Source organism: Ammodytes marinus (assembly GCF_949987685.1).
Source record: "Ammodytes marinus genome assembly, chromosome: 12".
Taxonomy (NCBI): Eukaryota; Metazoa; Chordata; class Actinopteri; order Uranoscopiformes; family Ammodytidae; genus Ammodytes; species Ammodytes marinus.
Genome location: NC_137216.1, coordinates 15500216 through 15519923, shown reverse-complemented (window position 1 = coordinate 15519923; position 19708 = coordinate 15500216). Strand labels below are relative to the sequence as shown.

General features: G+C 41.3%; 1 protein-coding gene across 1 annotated transcript; it reads right to left on the bottom strand.

Moving 5' to 3' along the window:
• Positions 1-2352: 2352 nt before the first annotated feature.
• Positions 2353-17789, bottom strand: trpm2 (transient receptor potential cation channel, subfamily M, member 2; the record flags this gene model as incomplete). The annotated part of the gene is made up of 32 exons (XM_080038436.1): positions 2353-2469; positions 2690-2806; positions 3238-3339; positions 3447-3525; positions 3631-3717; positions 3801-3830; positions 4056-4120; positions 4245-4390; positions 4516-4600; positions 4851-4938; positions 5450-5582; positions 5983-6164; positions 6319-6499; positions 6609-6780; positions 7750-7882; positions 7966-8084; positions 8391-8616; positions 8793-8891; positions 9633-9745; positions 9911-10056; positions 10226-10355; positions 10462-10590; positions 11321-11695; positions 12166-12287; positions 13952-14054; positions 15020-15220; positions 15358-15419; positions 15539-15719; positions 15823-15986; positions 16873-17053; positions 17144-17312; positions 17617-17789. 32 exons carry the CDS (start codon positions 17787-17789, stop codon positions 2353-2355), a joined length of 4410 nt encoding a protein of 1469 aa, XP_079894562.1.
• Positions 17790-19708: the final 1919 nt, after the last annotated feature.

Sequence of the window (19708 nt, the reverse complement as noted above, 5' to 3'; positions counted from 1 at the left end):
GCCAAAGATCATCTATTGAGGAGATTGACCCGGCAGCAGCTGAGGCGGAGCAGCTACCCGTCATAAAGAAATGTGCGAGAGCTGTAGTAAACCATTTTTTTCAAGTACCGCCTACTTATAGCCTAATAATATCTATCTATCTATCTATCTATCTATCTATCTATCTATCTATCTATCTATCTATCTATCTATCTATCTATCTATCTATCTATCTATCTATCTTCTTCCGGCCAAATTTTATTTTCCCTTTAGTAGTCCCTTCTGTACAAATGAAATGAAGTACGATGGTCTGGTAGCACCAGGCTAATCTAGCATACCTGTAGCCTACGTTTATTTTACCCAAACATAAATTTGACTCCCCTACACCTTCACTGCCTCCATATTGTAACAACATTCATTTGTATTTCATACATCTAAAAAAAATATTGTAATACAAATAATAGAAATAGGCTACTGCTGAATCTCTCTTGTCCATAGACATAATGCAAAATATTAGGCTAAATAAAATAAGTTGGAATCTGTCTCATCTTGTATCCTTGCGTGTAGGCCTACCCTTTTTTATTCCCAAATCACTTTCTTTATTGGTTTCTCCCTCTTCACAAATGAAGAAAATGGCAAACTTACAACTTATGGATACAATTAATCTAATAATATTTTGACAATAAATGATGTTAACAAAACCGTTTATTTTATTTTAGCCTATAAACTTTGGTCTACAATAACAGAACGCAGCAGTTATTCACAGAGCTCGCTTTTGTGGTTTCGTGAAATACGAGTGAGAGCTCTTCGTTTTTCTACTCTCTGAAATTGTGGTTAAAAATAGGCTTGTGTGTGTGTGTGTGTGTGTGTGTGTGTGTGTGTGTGTGTGTGTGTGTGTGTGTGTGTGTGTGTGTGTGTGTGTGTGTGTGTGTGTGTGTGTGTGTGTGTGTGTGTGTGTGTGTGTGTGTCCTATCAATGGCGCTGTGCCGCCGGGGACTTACAGGACATACAGATGATAAAGGCAGGGATGTTAGAAACAGTTGCCTTTTTTTTACTCTTGAGCAGGACTGCCTTTAAAACACAGAGAGTAATCTTTTATTTCAAGTGCACCCTCAGCAACTTTGAATTCAGTTCAAAAGGCCACATATCGACTACGATCAGTGTGTTTTCATGGAGCGTGATTTCTGATTTTCATGGAAAAGGAATAGGCCTAATTGATTTATCTTTCGGAAAACATCAGCGGAATGAAGGAGTGAAACCGATACGCGCGCGCGCTGTCTGGCCACCTCTCCCTGGGCCAATGAGCGCGCTGCTGCCCCTTAATGCAAGGCTGCATGCCTGGCAGGTGGAGGGAAAACACAGTGCCACTAACGGAGAATCATAACAAACCACGTAGGCTATGCATGCACTGAGATAACATCAGTTTGAGCTGAATTCCTTTGCTGAACACTGTAACAATATTTTGCGCCTAAGCATCCAAGACAATTCAGTGAAGGTAGATTTTTAATCATTAAGGCCAACAGTGCTCGATTAGGATAAGGTCACACGTGAAATAAACTGCAACATACACAAATACCACCAACAAAATATTTCACTACAAGTGAAACTCCTGCATTAAAAGTGCAATGCACCTAAAAGTAAAAGTAGGGAAGTAGGCTACTTGATGCAAAGTAGCCTACAACAAAATAAAAGTCCTAATTTTCCAGTATGGTCCTTTTCAGAAGTTATTATATAGACTACTATACAAGTCATATTATTGTATTACTATTATTAAAATATCACCCTGTAAATGGAATTTGAATATTGCAGCTGGACCCTTTTTAAATTACATTATAGGCTATAATAGGCTAGTGTTCATCTGTAACAGTGCATCATTTTATATACAGTATATTTGTATGAAAAAAAATGTAGTCTTCTCTCAGCAACATACTCAGCAATATTAAGTATAATGGTGTCTTCTAAGTCTTTTTTTGGCTGGGCATATTGTTTATGCATGACACAATAATACAATTGAATCACATGATCATGAAGTGATGGGAAAAGTGCAACATTTGCATTCTCAGGTAGCATTAAATGGGAATACTCGTGTGAAGTGCTACTCCTACCTCAAAACTGTACCATGTTTGAATTTGTGTTCTTGAGTTTATTCTGAGTGAACACATGCCAGGACATACTGACACGTGTTAGTGAAGTGAACACAGTGTGCGGGCTAAACATTCAGTTCTCTGTCATTAAAAAAAAGTCCTTCACAACAGCAGCAGCATACATTATGGCTTTGTTACTTTCATGGCAACGGAATGAGTCGCCGTCAGCCTTGACAACAGGCCACACAAACAGGCAGAAGGAAACCATGGAGGCACTTTTACAGCTACATCAGAACTTCCTGTTGTGCAGCTCAGCGACCTGCCGCAGAGAATCTCTTTGGTCGGAGCCCAGTTGGGTTTTGCCGCTCACCTCCTGCCACTGAAGAGAGCCGTGGCTGCACATCGCCTGAGAAGTACATGAGACCCAAAATAATCCTAAGTAATTATATATTCACTGTAGGCAGGGGTGTAGCACAACACTACATGTCCTTGTATGGGGGAATCATGACATGGATCCCTAAATGACACTCAAAATGTCAAAAAAAAAGGCTGTAGTGCAAAAGTGTAAAATAATGCTCTTCCTCTACATAGTTTAAAACAAGAACAAGAGAAATGTATGCTCTCACCTGGTGGTTGATATCGCCCATCAACTGGCTTGTTCTGTCAAGGTGAATGTTAAGGACGGTGGTCTCCACCCAGGCGTTATCTGTGTTCCTGCAGTCATCCACATAACCCTCAAACACCTGACACACAGGAACGCAGCGAGTCAGAATGTCAACATCAAAGTATGTTGACATGGTTTATCGTTCATCTTGTTTATTTGATTCTCGAACGTGACTCATTCCAGATGATAAAAATCCTCAACTAAATGCAAGATTGTGGTGTGATCACATGTCTGATATTTTCAGATGAGATCTTCTTCCCTTGGTAGACCCCATTTACATCCATAGGGGAAGGCAACATAGAGGAAACACTTGCCAGTATAATGTGATACAGTTAAAACGGGGCTATTTTTGATTCCCAGTCCCTGCTATTCTATAAGCTATTGGCTAAGTGACGTAGCACTTACTTGTGTCTGTCTTTAAATGATATGTTTTTTAGTTCTTGCCATTCCTACTTTACTACTCATCTGTCGCCCTGAAGCTCTGCTCTATGAAGGCGGAACAGAACTTACCTTTGTCCCCTCTGAGACTAGTTCATTGATCTGTTCGTACAGATTCTTCCCCATGGTCCTCTTGAGAGTCACTGGCAAGTCATTGGATGATTGGACAGGTCCCTGGAGGTTTCAGAATCCAGAGAGAAATGTACATTCATTTGAAAAAATCTTAAAAAAAGTAAAAAAGTAAAAAGAAACACTTGAAGTGATCACACAGCGGGACTCACCCCGGGCAAAGCCAAGGTCCCTTTTCTCTCGTCCCAAACCGCCAGGTACTCCAAAACAGATCTCTGACTGTCTCGCCAGCTAAAACAAAATCCACATTTAAGAGTGTCAGCCAAGTGATCCAGTTGAGTTGAAACACAAGTAGTTTTTTTTAAACTGTAAGGTCACAAGAAGAGAGTAACCTACCGTGTAAGCACAAGGTCTATATTCAAATTTGGTCCGAGGCGGCTTAGTGCACCTTTTCCCCTGATGCCCGTCCTTCCTCCTGGGTTTCTAATGACAGGTAGGATACATATCAGGCATCAATACATGCTTGTGAGGTTACTGTAAGTGCTATTTAATGACTAGTATTATACCTGTGATCATCTAAGGCTTCTGATTCTGATCTGCAAGGAGAAAGAATAGATGACATGTCAGGAATAAGGAAATAGTAGGAAGCTGCTTTGTAATTAGATTAGTGGACCAAGGGTCAGGTCAGAGAGATAAGTTACTTTTTGAAGTTAAACTAGTTTTAAATTTCATTCAAAATGGCTGTTTGCCAATATATTCCCACAACAATCCTGATAGGAACCAAACATTGTGTTTGATTTTTCTCTTGGGGAAAAACATACCCATCCAAATTGTCCCCACTGTCTTCAGCGGCGTAATATGTCGGCATGTATGAGCTGAAGCTGACCTGAAAGAAAAAAGTGTTCATGCCTTTACTAAACCCGAAGCGATGTCTTTATGCAGAGATGTTCAGAGGACCCGTGGGCTGGTGATTTTTCGTGGTAGAACTGTATCGGGAAAATAGGCCCTACCTCCCATGGCACCTTCTCCTCAGGCACAGGGAAACGTGTGTGTTTGCTGTTCGGGTAGTGAAACTGGCGGGCTTTCACGTGGAGCCCATCCTCCCTCTCCGAAAGGTTCCTCAAAGTGTCAGGGGTCTCCTCTGTTGTAGTCAACGCTGCAGGGAAGAATAAAAGTAAACACAATAATAAGAGGAGTTTGGACATATATTATATTTGCAAAATGTAAAAAAAATAAAAAAATAATCAACAGTTATAACTAGTCAGGAAGTTGTTTACGGACTCAGGGATTGTGATTCTTTCGCTCCAAAACCCTGAGACTTCAGACTGTCCATAATCCACTGCAGGGCTTTGGCTGACTGGACAACCTGATCAGACCAAAAATAAAAAGTGGGTCAGACACTTCTGATGACTGCTTATACAACGCTGAAGATGACCCATTTATTTAAAAAAAATTACAACGGGGACAGACATCTGGAAATTACATTAATCAAATACACAAATGGGGAGAGTCGAAGAGTGTGTCATCCCTTGTTGTGTGCCTTGTTTAATGTGAAATGTTACAGACACAGGTGCAACATTAATGATAACCAAAAAAAAAAAAAAACAGGCCATAACCTGCTCCTCTAGTCGAACCAGTCTTTTCACCATGGCAGCAGAGCCCGTCTCCTCTTCCTGCTCGAGCCGATCGGTTATAGTGGTAACCCTTAAGGACACAAGCAAGCACAGTATGGTGTCTTGGCATTTATTTTAACATGTTTTATACTCTATAGGCCTATGCTATGTTGCTGTATTAAAGGAATAGTTTAAAAAGTTTTAGAAATCTTGAGGAGAGTTAGGCTAGATACGATAATTGATAGGCTATACTAATCTACTGTCATGTCCGACCTCCAGCAACCTTGTGTAGCTTAGCTTAGCTTATTACAAAGACTGGATATGAGGGAAACCAGCCTGCCTTACTCCGATTAAAGGGACACAATCCTTGATGTAGGCAGACATGAATTGGTATCAATCTTCTAAATTTAACTTGACAGCAAATAAGCATAGTGACCAAAATGCCAAACTGCTCCTTTAAAACCATAATGTTCAGAACCACTTCGTCCCACTTTGGTGCAACTGCTCGCAACTAAAACATGTTTAAGGTGTTATTAGGGGTCTCACATAGACATCAGTAGAAGATTGTTACTTATTTACAACATGCTTGTGTGGGATTTTACTTTTGGGCCGTGTCCAGTATGCGTCGCTCCATGCTCTGGCTCTGCTCCTGTTGGGTGGACAGCAGGTACCTGTCTGTCATCAAGGCCTCCCAGGACAACAGCTCCTCTTCCTCTGTCTGAGTGAGCTCGTCCTCTGAAAAACAGCACCACGCGCTTTTTCACTATACTAACACTGCACGCACACATGCATGTTCATGTGCAGCTGGACTTCACAACTTCCATTTACTTGTAAGACAAATTGGGGTTGAAATCAGTCACAGAATGGACTGTGAATGGGGTCAAAGGTCATCCACCAGGAGTCACTGGAAGGCTGGAGAAAGATGAAGAGGAAAGCTCTCAAATGAAAAAAAATGCTTGTTCTGCCAAAGCAAATCTGGGAATGCAAGGGTAGCACTGTAATGATTTTAACCACACCATTTTAATCTCAGTGTTATATCACAGACGGATGAAGCCAAAACTAGAGAGGACATTTGCTGCATATTACCACAACGTTTGCTCTCAGTATTGGCAGATATGGATAATTCAATACTTACTAAACTCTTTGTATTTGAGGGGAGGCCTGCGCAGCACCACGACCCTAATGAAGAGGCAAAGATGGCTGAGGATGATAAATGGAGGGGGGGCAGCAGGGCGGCTGTGGTACTCCTTAATCAGCTCGTATCTTTGAAACTTCCATATTCGATCTGTGTTGTCCTGAACCTCCTGGAAAGTGAAGCTGTGTGGGGAGGCAAAGAGAGACGCAGAATGAGACAAGAACACTGATTATGAAGTGGTGAAAAACACCATCATCCACACAAACGGAGGGGACTTGCACTGGTGAAATTAGAGCTGCATTAGGACACTGAGGGTGTCTAGGAGAACTCACTCACTTGAAGATGGCTATGAGCAAGTTGAGCAGTAGTATGTTGGCAAAGAGCAAGTACACGCAAAGCATGATGATGGTGAGCCACTCGGGGAAGGCTGGCGTTTGGTTTTCGTTGAGTACAGGACACTTGGGCTTCAGAGGATCAGTACCATTCATGCTGCAGGAGTCGATGTCGAACGCAGCCTCTGCGGAGGGGAAAAAACATTGTTCTACAGCTACACATGCGCAAATAATACTTTTTTCTTTTTCTTTTCACCTCACAAAAATCAATACTACTCTCCATTTGCCACGTACTGTCAATATTTGTGGGGAAATCCCCAAATATGATGAGGTACGGCTCATAAACCGCCCCGCGGACAATCCAGTCCAGCCGTCTTTCATTGTGGATGAGGATGCCTTGTTTGGCCACGCCATATGCCACCACCCAGATACTCAGCAGGAACATGAAGAAGAACATATCTGTCATCTGGAGGACCAACAGACACAAAGCTAGTAACACAGTGACGTATAATGTATGTACTCGCTTAAAAAAAAAACACAAGCTGAACTTAGGGATGGGGCCGATCCGATCCAGTATCGGTATCGGGTCCGATATGGCCGAAATCTGCGTATCGGATATCGGACTGACAGCTCCGATATTAAAATCCGATTTTTTTTTTTTTTTTATATATAATTTTTTTTTTTTTACTATGTAAGAGCGAACATGCGCCGATGTTCGTGGAGGGAGAGAGGACATCACTTTAAAATTTGACATACAGTACATATCAGTTTGTTAGCCAGTGAGCTAACCAAAGCTAATCCAAGTCAAGGAAGTGGAGAGGCTTGTGACAAATTCAGCCAATGTAAAATACAGCCAGAGAGAGGAAGACTGTTTAGACAAACAGACCACCACATATTCTAGTGGGGCAGAAGTGATCATTGAGAAGGATTTTTTTTGTGTGACTCTATAATTCTACCTTTAAGATAAACCTATATGCATTTGTGTATATTTATTGCTCTTTTAAATTAGAATTGCTTAAGCCTTCCTAGCCTAATACATAACATCACCACCAACAAAAAAATGTATAACAATTATGATATCGTATCGGTCAGTATCGGTATCGGCCGATATCCAAACCCCAGGTATCGGAATCGGATCGGAACTAAAAAAAGTGGATCGTCCCATCCCTAAGCTGAATAACTGACAGCAGCTGAGCACACATTCCATTTGACTGAAATCCTGTGTGATAAGAAACAGCCTAGCTACAACCCTTTAGTTCAGAAACACCTTTTTATCTCATCTGCAGACACCAGGTGGAGGCCCAGTGAGGCAGAAGCATCTTTTTGTGTTATGTAAAAGGCGTTTTGGGAAGGCAGCATTTTGTGTTATATGTTTGCAGTTGTGCATTACACAAAGTCATCATTCATTATCATTGTTATTATGCAAACCTCTCACCATCCTCCTGACTATGATAATTTTTGGTCCCAGGGTCCTGCTGATGCTGAAGATGGCCATGAGTCGAAGGGAGAAGACCACAAAGTCGATGCAGAGGAGGATTTTACCCGCATAGAACAGCTCAGTCGTCAACCTGAAATAAATAAATAACGCGGGGATTCACAGATGACCCAGCGGCTAATGTGGCCTAAAGTGTCAGAGAGAAAGGATACTTACCTGAAGGCAAGGCCGAAAATAAAGAGGAAGATGGACAGAACATCTAAAATATTCCACAGGTCGTTGATGTACATCCTGGCTTTCTTACGAAACCCGAAGCCATCGGGATCATGAAACAACTGAGATAGAAAAGACAAATAAAAAAATGGGGGATTTTTAGAAAGGTTGACATTTAAGTATGTGTCACAATGAGGCATACTCTGGAGGGCACCAATAACCTTATTGGTTAAGTAAAACCATGGACTGTGCTGAGGTATAGTACACGATATGTTCGTTTACTATAAATTCAAATGGGAACTTGAGACTGGCGATAAGCTATGGTGTTACTTTGCAGTGGTGAGAAAAACAATGCAGTAAATGAACTCTTGATTGTAAAAAAAAAAAAATGTTTTATTTGTGCACGTGTGAGTGTGGCAATCTCTCACCTGTCTGACCTCCTCGCACACCAGAGAGCACAGCCAGACGTAAAGCAGCACCTCGGCAGCAGAGGGCATGTCCTGGAAGTCGATCATCAAAACCACAGCAAACAGGAAGAGGAAGGCAAAGTATGACACAATGCTCCAATAGAACTTGACCTGTGGGGAGCTGTACAGGCCCACCAGTCTGGACCAGCAGCCCAGCACCTTCACACGCCGTAGACCGGAAGGGTCACTGTGGACAGAAAGGTCCATTGGGTCAGAGACATTTTGAAGTTTTCACGTTTAAGTGTTTTTTTTTCTTTTGTGAAGAAGCGATCGAGCAATCAAGAAAGAATTCAGGTTTGTCTTCTACAAAAAGGGTCAATTTGTACATTTCTTCAGTGTATTAAAGTGCAACTGTCTACTTACAGGCCATGATAATTTGTCCGAAGCACACTCCCTGTCACGGTCTCCATGGTCTTCATCTCCTCGTCTTTCTCAGTTTCTCTCTGGATGACTTCGTCTCGCCTACAGAGAGAATTTGAATTTAATAGAAACTCTTGTAAACATTGCTATGGATGTAGTGCACATATTTTAACAACTTTCAGATGTGTTAACTTACAAAACTATACATTATTGTAAATAGCTTTTAATATCCTGAATGAAAAACAACATGAATCTGTAATGGATAGTAAAGAGTAAGTCAATGAGGTCTTGCTGCCACCAGGTGGTGTCATACAAACACACGTGTGTAAGATTGATACATTTGTATTTGTTTTTTGTGGTAAAACAGTGCTATTTTAGACTTAAGTTAACATACACAATTTTTTTCTTTTTTTAAGATAATTTTTTGTCATTTTAAAGGCTCATTGATAGGGCAGATAGACAGAGATAAAATGGGACAGACGACGACGCTCTAACCACTGCACCAATTACCGTTTTTATGTTGGCACTTGACAGAACACATTCAGCAGAGTGGTGTACCACTGCCAGTTTTGTCAGGCAAAAATTTTATCAACTTTTTCTCTTTGCCTCATTCAATATTTTTGAAGTTTTGTGTCTTGAGACTGACAAATATTCTGCCATTTTGAGAACCCTGTATTTGGTTTCTAAGCATGTCTTTCTTATCTCTCAAGGCTGCCCCTTGCTTCCGATCAACACTTGTTATTTGATATACTTATGCTCTACAAGTGCTCCATCATTCATCCCTATATGCCCTGTGAAATCTTTCGGTACCAACCAAATCACTATACAGCTGATAGAACTGACCTGAAAACCAGAAAGCCGGTGTAGATGAGTGGGAAGAAGACCATGCACAGCAGCACTCTCCACACAGGGTTGTCCACTGAGAGCTCACCACACCAGATCTGTGTCAGAAGAGCCTTAAAGAAAGATAATGGAATCCAAATGAGAGTCTCATTCTACCAGTGAAAGTCCCACAGTTTCTATACATGTTCTAAATATGGCAAACTTTTTAAGTCTCCAGATTTCAAGACACATTACTAAGTTAAAAGATAAAAGATATCTATGTGAAAGTTTTGCTCTACCTGAATACCTGACTGAGCTACGAAGTTTTTATCATCGGCTTCCAGTGCCAGCCTAAGGCACGTCGTCCTTCCCCAAAACGTTGACGCACGAACCAACAACTTCTGAGCCCGCTCTTGGTCACAGTTGTGGCACTCGCTGAACACACCTGGGACAAGCACACACACACACACACACACACACACACACACACAAACACACACACACACACACACACACACACACACACACACACACACACACACACACGCACAATGAAGACAAACACCACCCTTCTCAAATCCCCTACCAATGAAGCCATTCATTATGTCTTATACCAATGGCGTGTTTCTCGTAGTGATTGGCGAGCTCTTTCATGTCTTCTGCCTCGTCTGCATCCCTTCCTTCCTCCGCCAGTTTCTTCAGGATCTTAGTGGCGGCCAGAGCGGCGGACATGCAGTCTCTACACTGTGAACATAATGAATACCGATATAGAGAGATTCAAAGCCGTATTAAGAACAACACATGAAAAGTCTACTTTTCAAAACCATGTCTGTATAAGTGTTTTTATCACCTGCTCCCAGGCAATTTCAGCCAGCTCCTTATTATTCTGGACGACCGCCCAGAGGAAAAGGTCTCTCCCAAGTTCCCTCTGTGGTTCAGCATTGTCCTCCCTGAGTGGAGCTTTGGACGATTTAGACACCTAGAGGACAAGTAGAGGATTTCAGAAATACTGATTTGGACAATTTGACATATTGACCAGACAGCAATATGGATGTTTTATATTCAATATCTGGGGGCGATACGCTGCACATGAATAATGTAACATTTTGGATGAGATCATCAAACTTTGCCAGTTGATTAATACATTATAACAATAATTTTTTGTATGATAATTTTCTCAGAAATATTTGAATAAATATACACATTTGGCAATAGCAGACTAATTAAGATAAGATAAGATAAGATATACTTTATTCATCCCAGCAGGGAAATTCAGATGCTACAGCAGCCAGCATACACAGAACACAACACAGCACATATAGGCCTATCCCCACCCAATCATGAGCATACATACATAGCCAAGATGAGAAAGTGGTATGGATAGTCTCTGTGCATAAGTGCATAAGTAGCTGTTACTCGTATATAACAGTACACAAATACTAGCTCTGCCAGTGCATATGATATGATAAAAAACAAAAATTAAAATTATGTGTACATTTGCTCTAATTAACTTTTTTTTGACAAGATAGTTGTACGAAAAAATTCTTCCTTTGGAAGCTTAGTCGGTGTACTTTATAAGTTGAGATTGTTGGCTCAGAGTACTGAAAAAACTCCTTTATAATTTTTTTAGTGTACAAGTAGTCTTTTAAGAAAGAAATTATGGATACCGTTTTTTGTTGTTGCTGAAGAAGGATTATACACAGACTCACTGATGTAGATGAATCCTCTATAGACATGCTGTAGTCCTGCTTTGGCTTGCTGGGGGGAGGGTAAAGAGGCTGGGTGAAACTGCCCAGCAGGTGGCGCACCTCGTCGGACACGTGAACCATGGAGATGGTTTGGTCTGAGTGAACTGGAGTCCTGCTGGCACCTAACGTCGGTCTCCTTTTGCGGCGGCTGCTTTGGACCCTCTTGGCTAGCTTGCGGAGAAACAAACAGCCGGGCAGCTGTTTGTAAAGCTCACACAATGTTTCTTCTTCCTCTAGGAAAGCCCTCAGACTCACACCGTTCTCCAGCAGCAGACTCACAAACTGAGGCTTGTTGCCAACCAGGGCGGAAAACATAGCCAGGTGGAGGTCACTGGACTGAGAAGGGAGAAAAACAGTAGTAGAACAATGCCAATAGCAATGCAGATAACTTGACTGTTGTTGCCAATTTCTTGGAGAAATGTCACAGCTTTTCATTAAGTCTAACAGTTTTAATAAGTGTAACACACTTCTAGTTGATGTAAATGATGGTCATGCAGGGAGGATTGTTCATAATTAGACAAAGATGTGACAACAGTGTGAAGCGACAGTCTTTTATAGGTTTATGACACCAAAGTCCTCTGCACCACTTATTAAAAAAGTTGTATAATAACAAAACTGTTAGTATCTTGGGGTATTTGTTAACATATCCATGTAGAAATGTTCCCTTAGACTGCGGCAAATAACATGGTTTACTTTGAAGAGAACGAGAATGGTTGCAACACAGGGGTAAGTTCAGAGGAATGTCCCTTTGTTAATCAACCGACACACACATGGCTGATGGTGTTAGGGTATGTTGAGTGTCCCACCTTCCACTGGCTCTCCTCAGTGAAGATCTCCGTCTCAGCTATGTCCACACGGTTCCAGGCGATAGCCAGCTCCAGTTGTCTTTTCCAGGACTCGATTCCCAGTGGCTCACTGCTCTTCGAAGCTGAGCGGAGAATTTGTGCAGACACTCTTAACCAGTTCTGTTTACATTGAGTTCAGGTTAAGATGAAACCTTTTGTCTATTACAAGACAGTCTCTGGACACAACAGATCAACCACTCTCCTCAATCAAGGCACTCTTGACTGTATGATGACATAGCTAAGTCTACTTGTTCCCAAAAGACGTTATTAAATTTAGAGCTATGTGCAATGGAGAAAGCAGCAAATCCTCACATTTGAAAAGCTGGAACTACAGAATGTTTTCTTATTGACTTTAATGAATAATCACTCCTAAAAGTTGCAGAGGATACTGTAGTGTATTTCGTTATGACACATTTTAAGATTACTGTAGTGTATTATGATACTATACATTTTATATTAAGGCCTATACTGCTACAGAGCAGGACAAAGACAATGCCTCATCTGGCAGGGGGCAAAGTCAGGGATGTCAGCTGCCTGAGTGAGGAAACCCTCAAGGCTGACCTGTAGATCATTCAAATTTCACACAAAGGTGACTGTCTTGTGAGTTAATCAAAGACAGTCTGGCTAAGAGTTAACAGTAGTTTATTGACCCTGGCCATCATCATCATCATCATCATCATCAGCATTGTCTTAAAAGTTGCTGAATCAGACTTCTTGGCCAACGTGACATATCGACTCTAGGTGATGACTAAACTCAGGATGTCCTCTGGGGGCCAGAGGTTGCCCTCTGACCATTAGGGTGGAGCTGGTTAGGGTTAAAATCAGCCACAATTCTGGAAAAATCAGGTCTTTTAGGATACAGGAACTTTTCATAGCTTTTGGTTTTATGCATGTACCTCTATTAGTTTTTTGGCTACAAACACTTTAACTTTTTATTGGCTTCGTTTTGACTGCAGGATGAGTTTTGTTGTAAATAAAAGAATTGTTCCTGAAGACCTCCTCATCTGCCTCAAACAGTGTCTTCTTTCATCAACCCACTACCAACGCCGTTTTTCTGAGTAAAGGCCGGAAAATATACTGCAATACATTTTCCCTCGATCAACATAATTGTTTCTCCTCTCTAACGCTATAACATGGCATTACCTGAGGTCTGAGGTTTTGACAATGATGTACACCAAACATTGTTATCAAAATGACTACGCTGGTGCGTGGCCAAAAAGCAAGACATTACCAAAGGTTCTAGCCTACTATGATGTTTCTGTCCACTGAAAGAAAAAGACAGCGGATGTTGTGGCTGAGAGAGTAAGACGACTGCCTGGAAACGCATCTTAATTACTCCATTGTTAAAGGGAATCAGAGATGGAAACCATGTGCAAAGCAGTTTAGCTAGAACGATGAATCATCATGATCAAGTGAAAGTGCAGTATGATGGACTCACTTGTCGTTTAGTGCACTATAGCTCAGTATACTTTCATAACAATCTGTATTTAGCGTGCTGCAAATGGGTTTCGTCCTTGTTTTTCATGATAAGAATGAAGAAGAATGATCAAGTGTAGCTATCAACGCCTCTCTTAATGTGAAAGAATCTGCAAGAATATCTGCGTTGGTTTTCCATCTCAGGGAAATTTGATACCACAGTCCATTCATTTAATTTTTTGAGAGGCAACTGTATACTTGCTAAGAGCTGGTTTGGCACTAAACCTTTTCTGTAGTAATGCTTAATAGTGTGCTGCTTGCAAATCCTTACCTTTGAGGAGTGCTTGAAGAATAGCCACATCCACATCCATGTGATCATCCTCGCTTACTCGGAAGACTGTCAGCAAGTGAGATATCCTGATGATGTCTTGAATCTGCAACAGAATTTCCTATTATTATTTCAATTTTGGTACAAAGTTGAAAATAAATCAAAAATTAAGAAACAAATGTGCATATAAAAGACAGAAATAGACCAATACCTTAAGACCAAATATGAAACCACACTAGAGGACATTATGTTTTTTTTCCAGGTTGGCAGATAATATAAAAGATTTGATTGTCCTAGAGGGGCAATTTGTTCTGTATTCAGTAGTAAAAACAGCATCAAACAACAGACAAATAGTCATAAATACAAAACACAGAACATAAAAACCTACGGGAGACATCATGGCAATATAATAATTTAACTTTGTTTATGAAAAGCTGTTGCTCCAACTACCCCAGTTTATTTAACCACCCAACAGCTGAGAAAACAATGATGTATAACTTCCATAGCTTGAACATTAAAACCAACGTCATGGTTGGGATGGAATGCCAGGTTTCTACCTTTAATTTTAACTATAATTATACTTTAATTATTTTTAAAGAACGGCACGGCTATTATAGACAAACTGTTAGGAGTTTGAGTGCCCTAAAATATGTTCTAGTTGTTCAGCCAGGAAAGAGTGTGTTGTTGGCATCAGATACATTTGTATATTATATTTGCCTTTCCTTTGTTTATTACAATGATGAGTCCCTTTGACTTTGGTGATCTCCCAACTTTTCCTCATTTTATTTGGAGGGAGTGTATTGACAACTATGGGATGGATTGCCATTACATTTGGTCCATTCATGGTCAACAGAGGATGCATACTAATACATCTAATCCTCTGATCGTTCATCTAGTGCCAATCATCAAGTCAAAATCAAGAAATTGTCCAGTAATTTGGTTTATGATCAAATACATGCAAAACTAATGACGATCCAATAAGTTTCAGCTGTGTGTAAGTAAAGAGCCACTAGCATGGCTGTGAAGGGAAATTGGCCTGGTATTGTTGATGCCGCCACTGTGTTCACAAACCTTCTTAGTCCATTCTATGATCTTGAGGTCGGGAAAGCCATCATATTCTTGGCCAAAGAACTTTTTCAATAAGTCATGGATGAGGGCAATGGTGACCCGGCTCACTGGCAGCCCCGCCACCTGAGCGATCACGTCTGCTATTCTCCCAGAGCCCTCCAGGATCACACATGGTGTACCGTTCAGCATGGCATTATGGATAGTCTGACAGGAGAAACACAAGATGGTCAGAGACAACACAAAGACTGCCAGATTTCTAGCTTTCATTTTTCAATTATTTTGAAAGAACGGCACAGATATCGAAAGAGAAAAAGATAAAGACAGCAAACTTCATGACTGACATTTAGAGTGCCTGGTCCTCCATCCAAAACCACACACACCACAGGGACGGTCACACCATTTTCTGGAGGTTAGATTATAAAAGTCAATATTAAAGGGATTAAGAGGGATCAGATTTTTAGATTGTATTCGTAATGGCTGAGTGCTTTTCGTAGACGCTGCATCAACTAAATTTTTTTCAACCTTTGTTTCCGAGATGTTTTCTGGAGATGCATTTCTCCAGACGGCTACGCAGTTCAATCTCCACGCCGTAGTGGCCCTGGGTCCCATCGTCCACCAGCAGAAAGTGGGTATGGTTGTTGTCTAGGCAGGAGAGCCGGCCCTGGCCCTCAATGTCCATAGCGTAATGTGCTGGAAAGCAACCCTGCAGACAAAAAGGGAGGAGCAAGAGGAGACCAAGGAGGTCAGATGAAGACTGTGTGATATACAGGGTATGAAGCCACTTCACCTGCGTTTATTTATTGTACCTCTGAATGCACCAGAGTATCCTTGTTGTGAACGACTCCCCATGTCGCTACTCCGATTGCCACGATCTGACCCTGCACAGAGCTGCTCAGAGCGTAGTCCCTCACAGCCTGCCCTACATGCTTCATCACACCTGTGTGTGTACCACCAGTGATGATCCATGCACCTGTGTACAACACAGCATATGTCCCAGTGTCAACATCATACAGTGACAATAGAGTATACAGTATGTACAGTGGAGGAAATAAGTATTTGATCCCTCAGCGATTTCGTAAATTTGCCCACTTACAAAGAAATGAGCGGTCTATCATTTTAAAGCTAGGTTTATTTTAACAGTGATAGACAGAATATCAAAAAGAAAATCCAGAAAATCACATATATAACAATCACAAATATTGAGCTTTTCCTTTGATATTCTGCAGCCCTCACTCTTCCGACAAGGCTATCCAAAATCTTTTTGGAGCTCTGGTGGGTTTGGCCACTGATGTTGGGTGATAAGGCTTGACTGGCAGTCGGTGTCCTGATTCATTTTGAAGGTGTTGGAAGAGTCTGAGGTCAAGGCTCTGTGCAGGCCAGGAAAAAAATGTTTCAGCCTTGTTGTGTGCATGAGAGCATTGTCATGATAAAGCAGAAGAAACTTTATTTTATAAGTAAACAAATATAAATGTATGGTGTGGCATAAAGATTTCCTTTAATTGGACTTAAAGGGGCCTAGTCCAATCAAGAGACAACAAAATGTTAATTTGGTTGTTTGCTAAATCTTTCTGACGCTGCCTCTATGCCAAATATGATTATTTTTGATCTTTTGCAGCTGTGAGTAGCTTAAGTATCTCCAGGTAAACATGGGAACATGGGTATGTATGTTTGTGTGAAATGGGACACAGTCGACAAAATCAGTAAGCAGTAAATGAGGAAACACTGCACTTTAAACAGCACAAGCTCCAGCAGAGGGATTATACCTTTGAGGCTTCAAGTCAACACATAAAACAGATGCTTTTACAGACTTTCTGGCTAATCATTGTTAAACCTCTGTATCTAACACACAGGCTGACCTGTCGTCTGGGCCACTTTGATCAGTCCTCTGTGGAACATGTTCTTGAGGCGTGCCTTCAGGTAGAAGTTCTTGGCTCCTCCGGTCACTGAGATGAGCAGGTTAGGAGGGGACAGCTTCCACTGTTCAGTCAATAACTGATACAGGATTTCCGGGCTGGTGTCCGTTGACACTCGCACATACTGAGAAAGGACACAAGGATAAAGCCAGGCAGGAACACATTTGAATGCACTTCAGTTACTTTATTAAAGTTGAAAATGGATGGTTTTTACCTTGCCCGTCTTCTGTCCCACACCTCCAAAACTGATGTCTCCGAAAGCATCAGTGGGCACCTCGCGGATATGTCTGTGTCTGTCCCACGACTCGCCTGCAAAGTCCTCTGGCTTGATGGCTTCATCCACATGGTGAGTCTTTGCGTAGCCACACTTACATACATCCTCTCTAATGGAGAAACAAAATAATAGCAGTAATGCTCCCATGTTCAAAAGCACATAGACATCAGGATAAAACAAAGCTAGGAAAAGCTCACACAGGGACCACATATAATTTATATTTGAGAAAAATGACAGCTACTGGAAAAAACTAATAGATTCAATTAAAATGTATAATTGCATTTGAGGGCAAAGCCTTCTCTCACATTCACAACAGAGGGCGGATGCTACAGTCTCTTTCTATTACTGTGCAGCAGCAAGCAGCAGCAACTACAAACCAAACCAAAACATCACATCAACATCTAATTCCATACCTCACTCCTTTCTCAAAGAAGCAGCATTCCCTCTTGTGGATACTGTCCACGACCCAGGAGGCAAAGGCACGGCGCTGGAAAGAAGGGGAGAAAGAAGGGGGCTTAGTGGGTCTGGCTGTACTCATCAGAGCCAGACTACGAAGAGTCCGTCGCTCCACATCAGGTTCACTCATCCTGGAGGCTATATGGGGGTGCGTGCTACTACGGTGCACAAAGAGCCGGCAGTGTGGCAGAGGAGAGGAGACTCTGCAGTTTAGTGCTGGCTCGCATTCAGGACTGCATCAGTGTGATGTCACAGCTGAGCCACAGCTGAGCAGACTGCTGAGACAAACCTTCAGGAAGTAGGAGGGGCACAAGTTCTGGATCAATAGAATTATTCCATCGCTGAGAGTGATTTCGTTATAGTCCACCATTTAAGAAAAAAAGGATAGAGTGTAGTCTATGAAGGTTCAAAGTTGAATTTGCTTGTGCGGAATATTCAGGTTTTTTCAAACAGGCAAAATCATCCCCCAGTGTATAGTTACTAGGTAGGTTTTTCCATTTTATGGCACTGCATTCTTCTCCATTTCAAAGGGATATAAGTTTATGATATTTGCATTAATATGTAAGTGGCCCTTTAGTGTAGGTGGTCAAATGTGGTACTGATTTTAACTACTTTTTTTTATTACTTCCACAAAAATTCATCAAATTCCATGAACTGATGATATGATTTGCGTGTTAACTATTAACCTGAAGTAGTTAAAAAATCTAACAAAATAAAAAATGTAGTGGAACAAAAAGAACAAATGAGATTTTAAATATTCTAAATGTAAAATGAAGTCAAACACTTACCTTAATACAAGAAACCACCTTGAGTTTCAGTTTGTTCGTCTGCAATTGCTCAGTTGTTTGCAGTGGCAGAACCTTGTTCCCAATTGTATGCAGCATTTCTAAGGAAGTAATAAAAAGATATATATATATCAGGTAAACCCTCTGCTTGGAAGAAGCATCATGAGGAAGTAGGCCGAGACTAGAGGCAGAGGGTGCTCCTTTTCAGATATAAATATTTGGAACCAACAGAACCTGGGACTTCAGTATCGTTGTGAAATGTAACATTGTATTCCACAACCTATACAGGTCATTTCAAAAGTGGAAGAGGTTACATAAATGTCAGCACCATGGCCATAGAGTGAACAGGGGCCAACCAGTAACCATGAGGTTGCTGGTTTGATCGGACAGGAGGGTGTTATTTGTATTACTAGTGGTGGCTGGTATTGCGTACGGTGCTCACCATCTGGTATTACATGTACGGTGCGGTGCCCACCATACCGTTCTGTCCTTGAACAAGGCTCTTAACCCCCAAACTGCTCCAGGGGCGCTGTACTATGGCTGACCCTGCGCTCTGAGCCCCTCCGAAGTGTGGTAACTTCAGAGGGAAAAACGAATTTCAATGTGCATTGCGTAAATTGACTTATAAAGAAACTTAAAGGTGCCGCGAGTAACTTTCAGTTTGTGTTAATTCTTGCAACCCCTTTGGACAAAAGCGGTAGTGTTTTTCCTATGCCAGCTGCAGTTCCTGGGTGAGCGTACAAAGGACGAAGGCATTAAGAAAAACTATATCAAATTAGCATTCTTTGCACTGATGGTCTTGTTTGCTATTACATATCATTTACGATCATCAGAGGAAAAATTAGACTGTTCTAGAAATATTTGAAAGTCCATCGTGGTACCTTTAACTTAACTATAATTTCCCATCACGCTATTCTGACATAAGCTTTTATCTTGCTGACATGTGACATGCTCTGCGTAATCTTTACCTCCTCTACCTTTCTTAACCGACAGACAATTCAGTTTTAACATACAGTATATATTTTCATTAGTCATGACAAATGATCCTTCATGTTTTAACTGGACAGAGAGGCTGTAATTGCCTCTTAATGTTTCACTGTTCAATGGCTCCACCCCTCCATTAAAACAACTGAAAAGTGCTTTAGCCAGACAAGGTAAGCTGTCTCACAATACCACCAAGCCAAAGAGCCGCGAGGTAGATTATTTCAAATGCTTCAAATCTGTAGCCTCACCAGCTTAGTCCTCAAAGATTCCTGAAAGAAAA